Here is a 19889-nt window from a genome sequence, read left to right as displayed (position 1 = left end):
GAAGATGTGGGAAGGTGAGGCTGGGCTAAGACAGGCTTCCAGACTGAGGGGAACCTGTCTGGGGAGTGGGGGCCGTCTGGCGGGCGGTCCCAACACGGGGCTCGTGACCATGCCAGTACAGTGAGCCCTAAGGGCAGAAGGGCAGGTCAGTATCAGAAACACTGTCCGACCTGCCAGTTTGGTGACCCCACCCAAAAAGGGGAATGAAGTTTGTCACATATGATGTCATCACACCCCCCCTACATACACACAGAGCTGGGTCCTAGTGATAACACCGCCTTCCCTAAGTACTCATAGCCAGCTTTCTAAAAAAATTATTATTTTTTAAAATATATTTTATTGATTATGTCATTACAGTAGTCCTATTTCCCCCCTTCATTCCCCTCCACCCTGCACACCCCCTCCCCCACCATTCCCCCTTTAGTTTATGACCACATGTCTCAAGTTCTTTAGATTCTATATTTCCCCTACCATTCTTGCCCTCCCCCTATTTTCTGCCTACCATCTATGCTACTTATTCTCTGTACCTTCTCCCCGTTTCTCCTCCTCCCACTCCCCAGTTGCTAACCCTCCATGTGTTCTTCATTTCTGTGTTTCTGCTCCTGATCTAGCTGTCCTCTTGGTTTGCTTTTGTTTTAGGTGTGGTTGTTAATAACTGTGAGTTTGCTGTCCTTTCACTGTTAATATTTTTCATCTTCTTTTTCTTATGTAAGTCCCTTTAGCATTTCATATAATAAGGGCTTGGTGATGATGAACTCCTTGAATTTGACCTTATCTGAGAAGCACTTTATATGTCCTTCCATTCTAAATGAAAGTTTTGCTGGATAGAGCAATCTTGGCTGTAGGTCTTTGGATTTCATGACTTGGAATACTTCTTTCCAGCCCCTTCTTGCCTGTAAGGTCTCTTTTGAGAAATCCGCTGACAGTCTGATGGGTACTCCTTTGTAGGTGACTGTCCCCTTATCCCTTGCTGCTTCTAGGATTCTCTCCTTCATTTTAGTCTTGGCTAATGTAATTATGATGTGCCTTGGTGTGTTCCTTCTTGGGTCCAACTTCTTTGGGACTCTCTGAGCTTCCTGGATTTCCTGGAAGTCTATTTCCTTTGCCAGACTGGGGAAGTTCTCCTTTATTATTTGTTCAAATAAGTTTTCCACTCGTGGCTGTTTCTTTCCCCCTTCTGGTACCCCTATAATCCGGATGTTGGAACGTTTAAAGATGTCCTGGAGGTTCCTAAGCCTCTCCTCATTTTTTTGAATTCTCATTTCTTCATTCCTTTCTGGTGGGATGTTTTGTTCTTCCTTCTGGTCCATTCCATTGATTTGAGTCCCAGTTTCCTTTTCATCACTATTGGTTTCCTGTGCATTTCCCTTCATTTCAATTAGTTTAGCCCTCATTTGTTCCTCTAATTTGTGACTAAAATCAGCCAGTTCTGTGAGCATCCTGATCATCAGTGCTTTGAACTGTGCATCTGATAGGTGGGCTATTTCCTGGTCACTTAGAGTTATTGGCTCTGGGGCTCTGAGTTCTCCTTGGGCCATAATGTTTTGGTCTGTTTGTGCCTGTTACATATGAGGGGCAGAGCCCTAGGTGTTCACCAGGGTGGGGCAACTCAGTTGCTGGGTTGTGATGTTGTATGTGGGGGCAGAGTCAAAGAGGGGCAATGGCGGTCCCCTCTGCTGCTTCCCGCAGCTGGGGCCTGCACGGTTCGTCTCACTGCTCGTTCCTTTGCCTGGTTTATCTGTGTGTGAATATGTGACTGAGGTTAGCCTGCTGCCTTGCGCCCTCACTGGGTCTGCCAGTTGCAACCTCACGCCTGAGATCTGCCAACCACTGCCCGAGAGCCTGGGTCGGTCTGGCTGAGTTTTTCTGTGCAACCCTGCTCTGCCAGCCGCTGTCTCCGCCCCTCTTACTGGTCTGGCTGAACGGTTCGTTGTCCTTGGACTTCTGTATAGTTCAATTTTCTGTGTTTTGGTTGTGTTTTTATTACTAAAACTTTGTTGTCTTTAAATTTGGTTGTTCAAGGAGGCACAGTGTTTTCACCTATACCTCCATCTTGGCCAGACGTCCCTCATAGCCAGCTTTGAAAATCTCTTATCACGAGACTCCAAAATGTGGATTACTTGGTGGGGGGTGGGGGGTGGAGGGAGCGATGTGCATAAAGATGTGTGCCGAAGGAGGACAGCTTTAGAAGCAACCTCATGTCCAACAAGAAAGCATGGACAAGTAAAGTGGTCAAGAAACTCATGATTTTCCTCTTTCTGTAAGAGGGGTTAGTTACACTCCTCTCATAATGGGGAAAACAAATTTCAGTTTGAGTAATTTACATGCACTTATGAACCAAGAGGATAGTAATTTCTTTTTTTTTAAGATTTTATTTATTTATCTTTGGAGGGGAAGGGAAGGAGAGAAGGAGAGAAATATCAATGTATGGTTGCCTCTCATGCGCCCCCTGCTGGGAACTGGCCTGCAACCCAGGCATGTGCCCTGACTGGGAATCGAACCGCGGTTGTTTGGTTCGCAGGCTTGTGCTCAATCCACTGAGCTACACCAGCCAGGGCAGATAGTAATTTCTTTAATGTGTAAATTGATGGGTTGATCAACTTTTATTTATATGTATGTATTTATTTCTGTCCTCACCTGAGGACATTTTTTCATGACTTTTAGAGAGAAGGAAGGGAGAGGGAGAAACGTCGATGTGAGAGAGAAGCATCGATGGGTTGCCTCTCCTAGCGCCCCTTCAGTTACAGGACGACGGATGCTCCAGCCAACTGAGCCACACTGGCCAGGGAGGATTGATCAATTTTAAAATGGTTGTTTTGGTCCCTGGCCAGTGTGGCTCAGTGGACTGAGCGCCAGACTATGAACCAAAGGATCTCCGGTTCTATTCCCAGTCAGGGCACATGCCTGGGTTGTGGGCCAAGTCCTCAGTGGGAGGCACTTCAGAGGCAACCACACATTGATGTTTCTCTCCCTCTCTTTCTCCCTCCCTTCCCCTCTCTATAAAAATAAATAAATAAAACCTTTAACAAACATTTGTTTTGGAGTCTAGGCCTAGGTGTCAGGAATCCCGGCAGCTGGTGTCAGACACTCTAAATTGTAGCACATTTGAGAACCTAGAAGGGAAGGGTTGTGTAGTGCTCTTCTCCAGAGTGACCTTCCACAGTGACTTCATCAGGTGTCCCAGTCAACCCCAGGCAGTCTCAGGGGGAGGGAGCTCTGACTTCGCTCTCCTGCCCCCCTCTGATTTCCTGTCAGAGCTCCTGCTGGCCGAACCCACTTGGTAGCCAGAGGGCTCAGGAACTGCACACAGGTCAGCCTTATAGGGAAAAGAACAGGGTGGGTGTAGTGGTTTTCTTTGGCTGTGTAACAGATGACCAAACTTAGCAGCTTGGGACAGGAATCCAGGCGTAGCTTAGCTGGGTCCTCTGCTGGGGTCTCACAAGGCTGCTGTCACAGTGTCAGCTGTGCTCTCATCCGAGGCTCCACGGGGAAAGGGTCTGCTTCCAGACTCCCTCAAGTTCTTGGCAGAATTCCTTTCCTTGTAGCTGTAAGAGTCAAGAAAGCTTTCTTAAAGCAAGCTGCAGAAATAGAAACTGATAGCAAGGTGTGGTCGTATCCATGGGAGTGACACTCCATCACCTAGGGTGCTGTTCAAAGCGAGTCACAGGTGCCGTCCTCTACCAAGGAGAAAGGATCCCCAAAGGCGTGGATACCAGGAGGCAGGGATCATGGGGGCAGGAATCGCAAACAGACTATACTCAGCTTAGGCACCCAGCACAGAGGGCGGGTGCCACCTGAGCCTTCCTGAAGATTGGCAGAAGCCAAGAGAAAGGGAGTGTAGGGGCAGTCTCAGAGGCAAGGAAGTCATTCACGTGGCCAGAGGTCTCCCAGTCCACTCCTGGGCCTGGCGCTTAGAGCTCGAAGGCAGAGGAAGTGAGTGGCACCCAGTTTGCCCTGAGAGTTGCTGGGAAGTCTGGGCTTTATCCTGAAAGTTCACTGGGGGTGGACTTCGGAGGGATTTTGAGTAGAGGAGAGGTGTATCACGTTTCCATTTGGGGAACCTCAGAGCAAAGAAGTCGATAAGGCAGGAGGCAGGAGATCAGTGTTGGCCATCCAGGTGAGGGAGGCGGGAGGCCAGCCCAGGGTTTGGCGGTTGGGGTGCAGAAGACATATTTGAGAGCTGCGGAGGAGGGACGAGGAGAGTTGACAACTCGGCGACTGACCCCTTGGCTGCGCAGGACAAGGCATGACTGGAGGGTGACTACCAGGATTCTGGCCTGGTGGCAGTATTTGTTCCATATCACTGCTATAATAAATGACCACATATTTAGTGGCTTAAAACAACATACCTTTATTATCTTACACAGTTCTGGAGGTCAGAAGTCTGACGTGGGTCTCACTGGGCAAAAATCAGGGTGTCAGCCAGGCTGCATTCTGTTCTGGAAGCTCTAGGGAGAATGAATGTCCTCGCCCTTTCCATTTTCTCAAGGCTACGCACATTCCTTGGCTCATGCCCCTTCCTCCGTCTTCAAAGCCAGAAAGGGCAGGCCAAGTCCTCTACCGCTGTCTTCCACTTTTAAGGGCCCTGTAGTTAGAGGGCACTCACCCAGATAATCCAGTGTAATCTCCCCATCTCGAGACCTTTAGTTTGCCCAGGCCGGGTGGCTCAGTTGGTCAGAGCATCAGCCCACACGCCACAAGTTATGGGTTGGATCCCTGGTCGGGACTTGTGTGGGAGGGAGGCCACAGATCAGTGTTTCTCTCTCCCTGTCTTCTCATCTTCCTCCCTCCCTCCACTCCTCTCTCTCTAAAACCAATAAACATATCCAGGGATGAGAGTTAAAAAGATGATCTTTTGAAAGATCTTTATCTCAGTCGTATCTGCAAAGTCCATTTTGCTGTGAGGGTGACATATACAGGTTCCAGGGACTAGAATGTGGACGTGGTGGGGAGCCATTATACAGACCACCATGGTGGTGTGTTTCTTCAGTAAAGGAAAAACTGAGAAGGATTGGGAAGATATCGAGTTCGGATTTGCTAATCTGAGTTTCAGGTGTCTGGTCTGGTTCTCTGTTTGGGGTAAATGAGGGAAGCCTCAAGAGGGACATGTTGCCTAAAGCCATTGTATGCTGTGTGTGGAAAGGGAATGGCGGAGATGGGCCCTGGAGAAAATGGGGCTCTGGCTCTTGTCCCTCTTTACTTAGAAAGCCCCCTAGGCGACGGGCAGGGGCTATGCACTGGGGAATGCTCACGTTCCATTTTTCTAGTGAAATGGTTCCTGGTGGTGCCCTCCCGGTGCCAGGCAGCTCTTTGTTCTCTGCATAGGGGAAGCGGCAGAGCAGTGATTAGTCCCAGGGCGTCATCGGGCTTGGGGCAGCACTGAAGGCGTTGGGGCATATTGACCTTGAGAAACTTGGTGTAAATGGTAAAGGCAGCTGGTGCTCCAAGCATGTGCCAGAATTTGGATGTGTGGTCCTCAGACTTGCTTGCTTGCACTGCTCCAGGAGGCAGACAGAGGTGGGAAGGGGTGGGCAGCCTCCTGTGCAGAACCCAGAGCTGCTGGACTTCCTTGGTTTGGTTCTTTCTGTAATCTGTGGGTTCAGCTGGAACTAGGGCTAGATTTTGCCCTACACATACTGGAGACATGCATGGGGCATGGATGTGCACTTGGAGGGAGGTCACTGAAGGAAAAAAATCTGTGAGTCTGTCCCCTTCCCCTGTGACAGGACTGGAGGCTCCATTCTTCTGGGAGAGAAGAATATCCAACTCAGTAACTAGGCAGGGAACTAAGCCTAATTCCTACGGCGAAGGGCTGGTTGGAGGGAAGATATCAACCCCAGGATAAAGGACTGGTCTGTTTAGTTCTCCTAAAAGAAATAAAGTTCTCCTACAGATTGTTGGTGGATATTTACTGCTTTGGGGGAGAAAAATAAAAGAGCCCTGGACACTTGGGCTGGCTCTCACTTTCCCTTCATTCATAGGATGCTTTTCAGCCCAGAGCCCAGTTGGGTATGATCAGCCAGTGCCAAGCGTGCTTGCCTTGCATCTCCACTGTGTTGCATTATCCTCAGCTATGGGCTTGCACTGGGCAAGCACATCTTAAAACGATAGGTGGGTAGTCACATTTGGGAGTGAGATGGGTCAGGCTTGTTGGCCAGCTACACTCTAAGAATGCCAAGAGCACTTCCACTGGGTATCAGAGGAATTGGAGGCCAGCAGGGGCCTGTCCTGTGGGGCCTGGCTGGATCCTGATGGAAAGGGCTACAGCCTGAGCCTGTTGCTCATTCATTAAGTCTTGAGGGAACACCTGTTATGCACCAGGCTCTACATGCAGAGAACTGTCACACATGCGCACAGCCAGCCGCACAGTCCTTTTCACCCCATTCCCACCTACTGCCTGAATGAGGGTAACTAACCTTACTCGTTTCTGACTTATCCGTCCTGTACTGCTTTCTGCACAAATGAGTAGACATGTATATATTTTCCTGTTTTCTCTTCCTTCTTTTTCAAATGGTGCATACTATAGTACTTTTTGCTGTTTGTACTTAACAGCGTCCATATTGGTTTGTAGAGCATGTCCTCATTCTTATAGCTGCGCTGTGCTCTTTAAACCACTGCCCATGAATGGGCATTTGTGTTGTTTCCAATGTTTTGCAATTATAAATTCCTAGAGGTGGGTTGCCAGGTCAGAAGTAAACATGTATGTAATTTTGTGAGGTATTGCTGGCTTCCCTTCAAAAAGGTTGTACTAGTTTGTATCCTTACCAGCAATATTTGAGAATGCATTTCTTCCCCCAACCTCACAAGTAAATGTGATATTAGACTTCTTAATTTTTGCCAACCTCATAGGCAAGAATGGTATCTCATTGTTGTGTTTAATTTGTATTTCTCTAATGAATGAGGTTGAACTTCTTGTATGCTTAAAGTGGATGTTTCTATATCCGTATCTATATTTATGGTTTGTGATTTTTTTTTTCTTTACTATGGATCTTTAACTTTTTTCCACAATTTAAAAAAACAGCTTTAGCCCGGACCAGTGTGGCTCAGTTGGTTGGGCATCGCCCCACGAAGTGAAGGGTCACTGGTTCTATTCCCGGTCAGGGCGCGTGCCTGGCTTTCAGGTTTGGTCCCCGGTTGTGGGGCACGTGGGAGGCAGCCAGTCAATGTTTCTCACTCACATCAATGTTTTTCTCCCTGTCTCCCCTTCCTCTCTCTAAAAATGAATAAATGAAATCTTTTTTTAAAAAACAGCTTTATTGAGATATAATTCATGTACTATATAGTCACTCACTTAAGGTATACACTCTAGTGGTTTTTAGTATATTCATAGTTATGTAATTATCACCATCATTTAATTTTAGAACCCCTTAACTAACCTAAAAAGAAACCCCATATCCAGTAGCAGGCACTCCACATTTGTCCTCAGGGTCCAGTCCCAGGCAACCTAAAATCAACTTTATCTCTATAGGTTTGACTATTCTGAACATTTTGTATAATGAATGTATATATTATATATTACAAACATTATTCATTATATCATATAAATGGAGTCATACAGTGTATCTTTTTAAAAATATTTTTATTGATTATGCTATTACAGTTGTCCCATTTCCCCCCTTTATTCTCCTCTGCCCTGCACTCCCCCTCCCACCCACCTTCCCCCACATTTAGTTCATGTCCATGAGTCATACGTATAAGTTCTTTGGCTTCTACATTTCCTATACTATTCTTACCCTCCCCTTGTCTATTTTCTACCTACTGTCTATGCTACTTATTCTCTGTACCTTTTCCTCCCTCTCTCCCCTTCCCACTCCCCTGTTGATAACCCTCCATGTGATCTCCATTTCTGTGGTTCTGTTCCTGTTCTAGTTGTTTGCTTAGTTTGCTTTTTGTTTTTGTTTTAGGTGGGGTCATTAATAACTGTGAGTCTGCTGTCATTTTACTATCTTCTTTTTCTTAGATAAGTGCCTTTAACATTTCATATAATATAAGGTCTGGGTGATGATGAACTCCTTGAATTTGATTTAATCTGAGAAGCACTTTATCTGCCCTTCCATTCTAAATGAAGCTTTGCTGGATAGAGCAATCTTGGCTGTAGGTCTTTGGATTTCATGACTTGGAATACTTCTTTCCAGCCCCTTTTTGCCTGCAAGGTCTCTTTTGAGAAATCAGCTGACAGTCTTATGGGAGCTCCTTTGTAGGTAACTGTCTCCTTTTCTCTTGCTGCTTTTAAGATTCTCTCCTTATGTTTAATCTCGGGTAATGTAATTATGATGTGTCTTGGTGTGTTCCTCCTTGGATCCAACTTCTTTGGGACTCTCTGAGCTTCCTGGACTTCCTGGAAGTCTATTACCTTTGCCAGATTGGGGAAGTTCTCCTTCATTATTTGTTCAAATAAATTTTCAATTTGTTGCCCTTCCTCTTCTCCTTTTGGCAACCCTATGATTCAGATGTTGGAACATTTAAAGTTGTCCTGGAGGTTCCTAAGCCTCTCATTTTCTTTTAATTCTTGTTTCTTCATTCTTTTCTGGTTGGATGTTTCTTTTTTCCTTCTGGTCCACATTGTTGATTTTATTCCCAGTTTCCTTCTCATCACTATTGGTTCCCTGTACATTTTCCTGTATTTCACTTAGTATAGCCTTCATTTTTTCATCTAATTTGCGACCACACTCAACCATTTCTGTGAGCATCCTGATCAGTAGTGTTTTGAACTGTGCATCTGGTAGGTTGGCTATCTCTTCGTCACTTAGTTGTATTTTTTCTGGAGCTTTGATCTATTCTTTCATTTGGGTCATTTTTTTTTGTCTTGGCCAGCCTGCTACATATAAGGGGCAGAGCCTTAGGTGTTCTCCAGGGTGGGGCAACCCACGTGGCTGCATTGTGACGCTGTATGTGGGGCAAGGGTTTGAGAGGGAACAATGGCGCTTGCTCCACTCTCTGCCGATTTCGGTCTCTTCCCCCACTACCCACAATCAAATCGGGTCCTCCTGGTGCTGATTCCCATGTGGGTGGGCTTGTGTGTATTCTAGGACCTTGTGGGTCTCTCCATCGAACTCTCCTGTGATGCTGGGAGTCTCTCCTGCTGTCTCAACCCCCACAGGTGTTTTCAATCAGTGGTTTGAGGCTTTATTTCCCCACTGGACCCCTGGGTTGTGCAGTCTGTCTTGCTCCTCAGGTGTTCCTCCCAGTTTATCTGCACGTGAATGTGGGACCACCCACTCCACCAGCCACCACCTTGCCAGTCCGCCAGCTGCCGCTGTGCCCACCCCGGTCCTCCACAGCTGATTTGCCCCAAGTCCTCTCCATCTGGCTGCCCATCTCTGCCCCTCCCACTGATCTGGATGAATGTTTCTTCTTTAGCTCCTTGGTTGTCGCACTTCTATACAGTTTGCTTTTCTGTCAGTTCTGGTTGTTTTTTGTCTTTAAATTGTTGTCCTTCTTTTGGTTGTACAAGGAGGCACAGTGTGTCTACCTACGCCTCCATCTTGGCCGGAAGTCCGTCATATATCGTCTTGTGTAACCGGCTTCTTTCACTTAATGTTAGCAATATAATGTTTACAGTGTTCCAGTTTTCAAACATTTAATCCTCATAATAACTCCAAAATAGTTGTTACTATTATTATCCCCATTTTATAGATAAGGAAACAGAGGCACAGAAGGTTAAATATGTTGCCCGAGGTCACACAGTAATAAGATGGGCTTTGGAGTCAGGTGGACCCCAAGTTTAAGTTCTGTCACTTGCTTGCCACGTGACTTATGGAATATTACTTAAACTCTGTCAGATTGTTTTTATATATCATTTAAATGGCTGAGGCATAAAGTTGCTGGAGAATTAAATGCTATGACATAAGAAAAGTGCTTAGTCCGAGGCCTCGAACTTAGCAGGTCTTCATAGTTTACTGAAGTGGTTATTAAGTGGTTATTAAGAGATAGAACCCGGTGAAGAAGTGCTTCCTTGGTGTGGCGGGCCTTGCGCTCGGGCGTTTAGGTGTCCCTGAGATGCCAGCTAGTTTCTAAAAGATATAATTCACATACCATGAAATTTACCACTTTAAAGTATACAGGTCAGTGTTAGTATATTCACAAGGTTGCACAGACATCATCACTATTTAATTCCAGAACGTTTCCATCACCCCCAAAAGAAACACTTTGCCGGTCAGCAGTCACTCCCCATTCTTTCCTCCCTCTAGTCCATGGAAGCCACAAATCTACCTTCTGTCTTATGCATTTGTCTATTTGGGACATCCCATGTCAGTGGAATCACACAATGTATAGCTGTTTGTATCTGGCTTCATTCACTCAGCGTACTGTGTTCAAGATTCATCCACGTTGTAGCGTATGCAAGGACATCATTCTCTTTTGCTCCATTGTATGAATGCTTTACATTTCATTTATCCAGTTATCCACTGCTGATACTGGGTTGCTTCCACTTCTTAGCTGTTGTGAATACTTCTAGGAATATTAGCATACAAGTTTTTGTGTGAGCACACGCTTTCAGTGCTCTTGGGTGTCTGCCTAGGAGTGGAACTGTTGGATCGTATGGTACCTGTGTGTTTCACTCTTTGAGGTCCTGCCTGACTGCTTTACGAAGCAGCTCCACCATTTTCCATTCCTACCAGCAGTGTTTGAGTGTTTGTTTTCTCTACAGCCTCAGTAACATTTATTATTGTCTGTGTTCTATTTTAGCCAGTTTAGAGCATATACAATGGTACCTCACTGTGGTTTTGATTTGAATTTCCCTGATAATTAGTGGTGTTGAGCACAAGATGCTAACTTTTAGGTCAGCCCTTTCTGCCTACCCTAGCTGTTGTGTTTTCTCCAGAAAAATCTTTCCTTTTCATCCTCTGCCTGAAGTTAGTGGTCATTTTGGCCTCTTGAAGACCAAGTGTTACCTTCCTAATCAGAGGCTTTGATACAAACCTTTGGGCGGTTCTAGGGGTCAGGCAACTGTGTCTAGTGCTTAAGGTGCGTGTTCTTCCTGTGGGTGGGTTCGATGCTGCTCTTACGGCTGCTGCAGGCTGCTGCAGCTGTTCTGAGGCTCACCCAACTGCCAGGACAGAGCCAGCCTCTCCCCTGGGCACCCCAGTGAGCAGGGCCAGAAGTTCTTGAGCTGGAAACAATTTTGAGAGGCCATCTCATTCATCCTTCTGCAACAAGACAGTTAGAACCCCTCACCCCCTCCTTACCAGGCTGGGGAGAATTTGTAATGTATTTTTTTTAGTTCCTGTTGGAAGAGATCCCACTGGTCCCCTTTTCCATCAGCCAGTACTTTAGCAGCCCCTGTGTAAGAAAAATTCTTTGCTCTGACCCAGATCCTACCCTCTGGCACACAGGCCAGTTCCCTCTCATGTTTCCCTTTCTTGGAAGATGGGAGAGACAGCTGCTCCCTAGGAGGGGCTCCATCCTCTGGTCAGACAGAAACGCTTTGGCTGGAGCAGCTCTTTCGCTGAGGAAGTCCAGACCAAGCCAGGCCACTACAGGGGACTTTCAAATACTGATTGGTCCCATCACTTGGCTATTGCCTGGGCAGTTTGCTTTGCAAAAGCGATCGGACTGGCTCCAGATTGTGTGTTTACCCTGAGGCAGGGCCTTTCCAGGCTCACGTTCCAGGGTTTTCAGAGGTTTGTCCAGCCAGCCTGGTGGGTGGTAATCACACACAGGTGGAGACCATCTGGCTGGGCCTGCCCCTCCCAGCTAGTCCTATGAGGGCCAGCCTGCCCACCACAGAGCTGGCCTGGAAAGCACCCTGTGTGAAGGCAGATGGTACCCACGTGTGTGTGTGTGTGTGTGTGTGTGTGTGTGTGTGTGTGTGCGCGCGCACGCGTACACACCCATACGTGTGTGCACGCAGCCCTCCTTAGAGAGGTGGTGCTGCTTAGATGCATATGATTTTTTTCTCTTTTCATCTGAGGGTTCCCCCCATTGTGCATCCCAAGGAACGCGTTTCTTTTTGTGTGTTTCTCAAGTTCTTCTGGTTCAAAATCGTATTTATCTTGGCCCTAGATGAAAGCCCTGGAGTTATAGTCTAATACATTTTACAAAGCTGCCTCTATTTAATGTGTGGCTGCTTGAAATCTTTCCTTTGACCTAGTGACCCATCTCCTTTTGCAGAGTTTTAACTCCCAGTCTTGCATTTCCCCAGCTTCTCACACTCCTATCATACCTGCAGCCCCGGGGAGACAGTTCTTCTGGCCTCAGTTTCCTTAGTAGCTGTTCTCTCAACATCCCAGCATGAAATTGCCCCACACAGGGCAGTTCAGCAAGGAAAGACAGTAGCTTAAACTGTGTCCTGCTGAGCATCTTCTAGAGTGTTCTCCAAAATTCTGGGTGTATACCCTCAAAATGGATTTTGGTTCCCACACTGTCAGATGCTCAGAGGAAATGCAAACTGTGGGCACCCCCTTTGAGGATAGTTGGGTATGGGCATGGTGACTTTAGGGATGGGTTCCTTTTCAGTCCTTTAGAGAACTCAGCTGTGAGAGCTGATCTCCTCACCACACAAGTGCGGGAAGTCCAGTTCTCCCAGGCACGCAGCAGGGCGAGGTGTCAGGGCTTCTGAGACTTCCAATATCTTTCTGTTTCGTCTCTGGGCCTGACCTCTTGGGGTTGGTGATGATGATGATGGGGAGGAGGAGGATGAAGAAGAAGGAAAGATGCCACTTGGAATTCCAGGGTGGGCACGGACCACATCAGCATCCCTTAAGAATTCTCCCTCCTGACTGCCTGTTCCAGTAGCTTGGCTGGCAAGAAGGTGTGGGCTGTCATCTCAGTTTATGGTTTGTATGTGTATGCTGAGGAGCTCACACGTGTATAATCATTGTGGCTCATGTTTGTACAAGATATAATTACTGAAAATTATATCGTGAACATAGTTTCACTTTTAACCCTCCCCATGCTGGCAGGCCTCTTGTGCTCTCGGGAACTCTCCCTTACGCTCTCTCACCTGGGGAGGCGTGTCTCCCCCTGACCAGGCCTCGCCCTCTAATCCATTATCACTTTCCTCTCTGGCAGAAGTCCATCTCGGGGACTTCCCTGGAGTCTTGGGGCTCCCGAGCATTTCCCAGCAGACAGGGAGCCAGGCGTTCTTTGCCTTTGCCTCATTGTCACCGATGAGTGTGGCTACGGAGACAGGAGCTCCCATCCTTCTGGGCTACCTGGGGATGGGAAGGAAGGGCAAACTTTGCTGCCTTAAGTTTCTAGGGATTGAAAAGTGCACAGACGGTGCCAAATTTTGGGATCCACATGTGCCGATTGATGAAGGCACAGGGGGTGTGGGTTTCAGGAGGAGTATCGGCCCGCCCAGTATTTGCCCTGGGACCTGTCTGCAGATGCTGGATTTGGAGGCTGGACAGTCCAGCCCAAGGCCCACACCCTTGTGGGGCCAGGGAGGGTGGGAGCGGAGAAAAGCTCTCATCCTCACAGAGCACACAGCAGGACTTACATCCTTAGCAAACGTAGTAGGTGCTTGTTAACAACTTGAAAGACCATGGAGCCTGCATAAGGCAGATTTTCAGTAATGGACCCTCAAGCACACAGGAAGGAATGTTCCAGAGCCACAAGATGTGGGACTTGTAATTCAGAGGGCCAGCAGGGGAATGTGATTGGCTGGGCCAAGGTCATACAGGAGTACTGTAACTGGCTGCAGGGTGAGGCTAGAGTTCTGGTTCCTTCCGGGCTCTCGAGGTCCTTTTCCCCTTGAGGTTCACACACTGGGGGATTCATCTCGTTACAGGTGTGGATGCTAAGGCCCCCAAGAATAAGGGAGAACTTTGATTAGACTTTTAAAACAGTGTTTTTCTTTTTTCTGAGGTAGCCGAACTAAAAACATTTGCTTTTTATTTCTTTCAGATTTACAGGAACAGATGGCCCTAGTGGTTTTGGCTTTGAGTTGACATTTCGTCTGAAGAGAGAAACAGGGGAGTCCGCTCCCCCAACCTGGCCGGCAGAGCTCATGCAGGGCTTGGCCAGATACGTGTTCCAGTCAGGTAAGATCCCCAAGAGCCCGCTGGTGTGGTGGCTTTATTGTCGTGAGTTTGGTTGGCTTGGGGGACACACAGGGATGTTCTTGTGTCTGCGGAGGGACCTTTCTTGGGAGTGCTACACCCCATTTGTACCATGAGGGTGACTTGTTTTGCCTGCTGTTGGGGGTGGAAAGCTACCTGGGCCAGGGAAGGAAGGGTATGTCACCATGACCTCTGGCAGCAAGTGAGTCCATGCTGCTGTTCTGACACCCTGAGCCCCAGTTACAGGCTGCCAGCCCTGCCTCTGGTTCCCGGTGAGCCAGAGGCCGACTTGGCACAGAACAACTAGCTCCTCTCGGTCTGCCCCATTTTCCATAATTAGCACTGTCTTTGCTCCCTGCTGCCAGTGGCCTAAATCATATAAGTTTCTGGGACCACAAGCACACGTTCATCTTGACTAAGGCTTGGGCTAACAGCGGAGGGTGGGGCAGAGAGAAAGAATTGCCGGGAGCTTGCTCCTTCGCAGTGTGAAGGAGAAGCTGGAATCAGGCAGGACCTCAATAGTTCGAAATGTTGTCTGATTAAAGTGCCCTCCAGGGGATGATCCTGTGTTCCCGTTGCCCATGTTGCCCCCAGAACCTGCTGATGTGGAACCTGAAGTGGGGCTTTGTTCTGGGAACCTTGGTCTCCCACTCCTGGCTCAGCCTGCCTTAGCTCCTGAAGTGGGATGAAATGTTGGAGTGAAACTTTGTACCTTTTATGAAGGCTTTCATATCATCTGAATGTTTTTGTGTGGCTGATTACTCAGCAGCATTTCCCCTTGACCTCAGATTTTGTTTCTTTGGTTTGGTAAGTAGCCTCAAAAGTAAACCAAGAAGGTTTATCCAGCTCTCTTGCTCTTTGACTGTTTATAGGTAAGGGCGGAGCAGCATTGAGGCCAGGGTCTCTCAAAGTGTGGTCCTCAGGCCCCTGCATCAGAAGCACCTCGAGTGTTGGTTACGAACACGTTGCTGAGTCCCACAGGAGACCTCTGGCTCAGAATCTTTGGGGCTGATGTTCTCAGATGCTTCTGGTGGAGACTAAATTTGGGGAACCATAGATCTGGCAGCTTCTTTTAAGCACAGTGACTTTTCTCCAGCCTCTAGTGGGTTATAAATTGGGGGTTTAACAGAGCCTCTGGGTTGAACTCCTCTGCCCTCATCGCAGACCCCTGGGAGTCAGTTGTTGGCAGGGCGGCTGTCACGTAATGGGACCGACACTAACTCTTGCCCACTGTGTGTGTGCCGTGGGATAGTTCCGTTTTGGAGGCTACAGTTGTCTTCTCTAAGCAGCGGTTCCCAAGCCTGGCTGTTCATGAGATTCCCTGGGGGGCTTGTCAACACACATTCCCAGAGCCCTCCTCAGGGAGGACTCTGATTCTGTTGGTCGAGGTGGGACCAGGGCATCTGTTTCTAAAACAGCCTCCCAAGGATTCTAATATAGGTGGTCTGGGGATGGTGTTTGGGCTCTAATGAGCCGTTGACCAGGAAGAAGTAATATTCACAGGGTCAGGCGAAGTGGGCTGCCTGGAATAGCTGGCGCATGTGATTTGGTGTTATCCTAGTGTGGCTTGAAGAATCTTTCGAAATTGTGCCAAGTGTGTGCTGCCTGAACACTTTGCCCCTCCTCTCTCCCTTTTTGGGATGCCTGGAGCTGACCTCAATGTAGAACTATCAATAGACTTTTCTTTAACAATTTTTTAAATTTGCTTTTATTTTTTTTAGAGAGTGGAGAAGGAAGGGAGAAAGAGAGGGAGAGAAACACTGATGTGAAAGAAGAACATGTACAAGAGGTTGCCTCTTGTACATGTCCCTACTGAGGACGGAACCCACAACCCAGCCATGTGCCCTGGCTGGGAATCGGACTGGTAGCCCTGTGCTTTGCGGGACAACACCCCGCCAACTGCACCACACTGGTCAGGGCAAAGTAGACTTTTTTGATGTGGAATTTGATCTGCTGTAGGAAAGGGGGCTCTAAATACTGGGCAACCTCTTGCTTGTATAGACAGGTATCTCCTTGCCCACTGCTTAAACCAGTGCACCTATGTTTCTACTTAATGTGCTTGCTCAGGTGGACAGAGATCCGAGGAATGTCAGACGGACAGGTGTTGTCAGGTGGGGCCAAGCAGGCGAACTTCCGACATAGTTCTGATATTACAGTTATGAAACAATAATGTAGGTGAGTGAAAAGTAGTATCTGATTTGTAAGGGCTCATTTCACCCACACCATAAAGATCATTAGTGACCTTTTTGCAGTACTTCTGTGATCACCAGTTTGGGCAAATTATCAACAGATGCTGTAACCATTGGATAGACCAATGGTTTAATTGGATTAACCAATTAAAAAATTGTTGGGCAACGAGATATTCACAAGGACTCAAAGGATCCCTCCTCAGATTACTTACTACAAAGAGAAAAAGAATCCCTTTACAATGAAAAGATTTGGGTAGATATCACTTTAACAAAATGATCAAATATAGCAACACCAATAATGGAACAAATGATTATTATGTAACTCTGTGTGTTGCAGTGTGAAGTACAAAATATCAACTATGTAGCACTTTTGTAAAAATGTTTCACCTGCGTTAAATCCTGAGCAAACACACAGATCCAGATGGTAAAACACTTGCCTGGACTCTTCAAAAAGTGTCAGTGCTCTGAAAGGTACGAAAAGGCAAGGGCTAGGGGCTGTCCTAAACTAAAGGAAAAATGACAGTTTAAATGCATCTGTGATGCTTGATTGGATACTCAATTGAAAAATGAGGTCATTTTTAGGACAACTGGAAAAATATAAGTGCAGAGTATCCATTAGATAATTGATTGTTTTGTGCAACTGTGAAATTCCTTGGGTGTGATATGTATGGTGTTATGGTCATATACAATAATGTCCTTATTCTTAGGAAATAAAAGCTGAAGTGTTTATGAATGCAGTGACATGATGCCTACAACTTCGTTTTCTAAAGTTCAGCAAAATAAAGTGTGTGTGGAAGGAGAGAGAGAGGAGAAAGCAAATGCATTAAAATGTTAACAACTGGTGAATCTGGGTGGAGGGCACATTGGTACTCATTGTGCTGTCCCCTCCAACCTTCCAGATTTTCCAGATGAAAAGGTGAGGCTGTTTTGTGAGTGTCCACTGACTGATGTGTGTTCTATGGTCCTTTCTTCACCGATGGCCCTTTCATGGTGGCTCTAATGTGACAGCCATGGTTCATGCCTGCAGGTCACTTGAAGGATTTCATGGTAGTGGCAGGTTGGCTACACCCCTAAAAGTATAATACTTGTAGAGGTATTATACTCCCAAAGGAGTATAATCTGTGTTCCAGATTGTCTGTAATATGACTGCACTACAGCTAAAACAGATCGGCCTTAAATTTTTTTAGAACATAGCAGGGACTAATAATAAATTATCTCAATAGTAGGGAAATGATAAAGAAAAGTATGTGATAACTGATGTGAGAGAGGAGACCATGGCTGGGGGCCTAAACGCTAAGGGCAGGAGCCAACATTTAGTGTGTTCTATGTGCCAGGCACTGTTGCAAGTGCTCAGTTCGTGTGCGGTAAAGCCCTGGGACTTAGGCTGTGTTATAGAAGCTTCATAGTTGCAGAAAGGAAGATAATGCAGAGAGGTGTGAAGTAGCATGTTCGAGTGTACACACCTAGTAGGTGCATAGGCAAAATTTTAGTCCAGGGAGTGTAGCGCATGTGTGTGCTCTCTCTCTCTCTAAGATTTTATTTGTTTATATTTAGAGAGAGGGGAAGGGAGGGAGAAAGAGGAAGCGAAACATCGATGTGAGAGAAACATTGATTGGTTGGTTACCTCTCCACACGCCCCCCCACTGAGGGGGACCTGGCCCACGACTCAGGCATGTAGGCATCCCAGTCAGGATTCCCCTGACTAGGAGTCAAGCCACCACCTTTGGGTTTGCAGAATGGCACCCAGTCCACTGAGCCGCACCAGTCGGGCCAGGCCAGATAGCTCCTAATGCCGTTCTCTAAACCGTGATGTCATGCCGCCTGTAACTCAGCTGCCGTCTGGGCTGCTGAGTGTCTCAGGCGAGGAGGTGAGGTTTGCAAGTCGTCCATGTGGGTGATCGCACTGGGGAACATGGCCTCTGAGCTCTATGATGCCTCTCTTGGATATTCTGGAACATTTGGAAAATAGACAAGGGCAGGAGGCATTCATAATATTACGAAAATTTTCTTAAATCCATCTTTCCATGTTTAAGCTTTTCATTCATGAAAATATGTATATAAAAGGTACAGCTTGATAACTTTTCACAAAGCACACTCATAACCAGCACCCAAATCGAAAACCAGGCTAGTTCTCCAGAAACCTCCCTTGTGCCTACTTTTAATCATCATCCTTTTCTTCTTCTTCTTTTCTGTTTCACTGCCCAGTACAGGTCCTCAGCACCATGTGCCTGAACTTGCTGGCAGTAGACCTAGGGGCGTCCATTTCCATAGCTCTCCCCTCTGTGGGTTGCCACCCTGCACGGGACTGCCCGGTCAGGGGGCAGCAGAGTGTGAGTGAGGAGCGTGGCCCTGGGTCCAGACTGCTGCAGCATTTGATCTCAGCCCTGCCGGTGGCTGCCTCCTGAACTTGATCGGTGTCACTATTTACTCATCTACAAAGCAGGGATGATAATAGCGGCTATTATCAGTTAGTAGCAGCTATTATCAGTTATTAGCAGTTATTAAGAGGGTGAAGTGAGTTAGCAGCCACCAAAAACTTAGAGCAGTTATGTAGTAAGAACTACGTAATATTACCTGCAATTACTACTGTTCGGTCTTTTACAACTTTATATGACCCTGGCCAGGTAGCTTAGTTGGTTAGAGCGTCAGCTTTATATGCCAAGGTTGTGGGTTTGATCCCTTGTCAGGGCACATGTAAGAATGCATAAATAAGTGGAACATCAAAAATCAATGTTTCTCTCTCTTTCTCCCTTCTTATCTAAAACCAATTTTAGAATTTTAAGAAAAAACTTTGTATGAATCAGGAAAGTGGGGATACTACTTTGGAGTTGGTTTTCTTTTTGCGGTGACAATAAATACCCCATTTCACAGAAGAGCCCTGCTAGAAAGGAAATGCCTTGCTTGCCCCCGAGTCAGACGCCTGCCTTCACTGATACGATGACACTTGGCGCCATCTGTCATCTTTACCCCACACAGAAAACCGGTAACAGTGATACAAATAAAACCATCTTGTTTTGTTCATCGCATTATATACAACAACAAAAATTTCAGTTTAGCTGAGGCTTCTTGGTGTATGCAGTTGAAGGTGCCTGTAAATTAACCTTGTGCAGATCGAATCCTTTCTAAACACAGGGGAGCCCAGGCGTTTCAGTGGGACCTTGTAGTGGATCCTTCTCTCAGTGGACGAATCTTTTTATAGGGTGAATATTTGCCGCTCTTTGTACCTGTTTTGTAAGACTGGGTGTAGGCGTATCAGGTTTTCTCAGAACAGGGCACACTCCCGGGTGTGCCCTGCCCTGGAGGCATTGCTCTGCCCCGATTGGTTACATTCTACGAGGTCTACACAGGTGTTATTACACAGAACATGTATTTTATGTTCGCTGTGTACACAGATGTGTGTTTGCATGTGTAATTAGCAGTGTAGCTCTGTGACAGTCTTGCCTGCCTGGTGCTGTCCACCTTCAACTCAGTGACTTTGTGCGGAGGGCCCCACCCACTCGCGTGTGAGAGCATGCTGAGCAGTGCTGTCAAGTAAGTGGAATGCTTAGACCTGCTTTTCCAGATTTTTTTCCAAAGATTTTATTTATTTTTAGAGATAGGGAGAGAGGGAGAAAGATGTACAAGAGAAACATCATTCAGCTGCCTCTTGCAGGCCCCCAGCTGGGAACCCAGCCCACAACCCAGGCGTGTGGCCTGA

General features: G+C 47.0%; 1 protein-coding gene across 2 annotated transcripts in view; it reads left to right on the top strand.

Moving 5' to 3' along the window:
- SUFU (SUFU negative regulator of hedgehog signaling) overlaps positions 1 to 19889 on the top strand; it is a 100113-nt gene that overhangs the window by 20595 nt on the left and 59629 nt on the right. For both annotated transcript variants that reach the window (XM_037064038.1, XM_037064039.1), the window contains exon 3: positions 13849 to 13985. In XM_037064038.1, the coding sequence (XP_036919933.1) occupies positions 13849 to 13985 (137 nt within the window). The remainder of the gene's footprint in view (positions 1 to 13848; positions 13986 to 19889) is intronic.

This window comes from Sturnira hondurensis, unplaced genomic scaffold (genome assembly GCF_014824575.4).
Source record: "Sturnira hondurensis isolate 20B ecotype Veracruz unplaced genomic scaffold, ASM1482457v3 Scaffold0014854, whole genome shotgun sequence".
Lineage (NCBI taxonomy): Eukaryota > Metazoa > Chordata > Mammalia > Chiroptera > Phyllostomidae > Sturnira > Sturnira hondurensis.
Note: the sequence above shows the minus strand (reverse complement) of the source record. Positions and strands in the feature narration are given on the sequence as shown.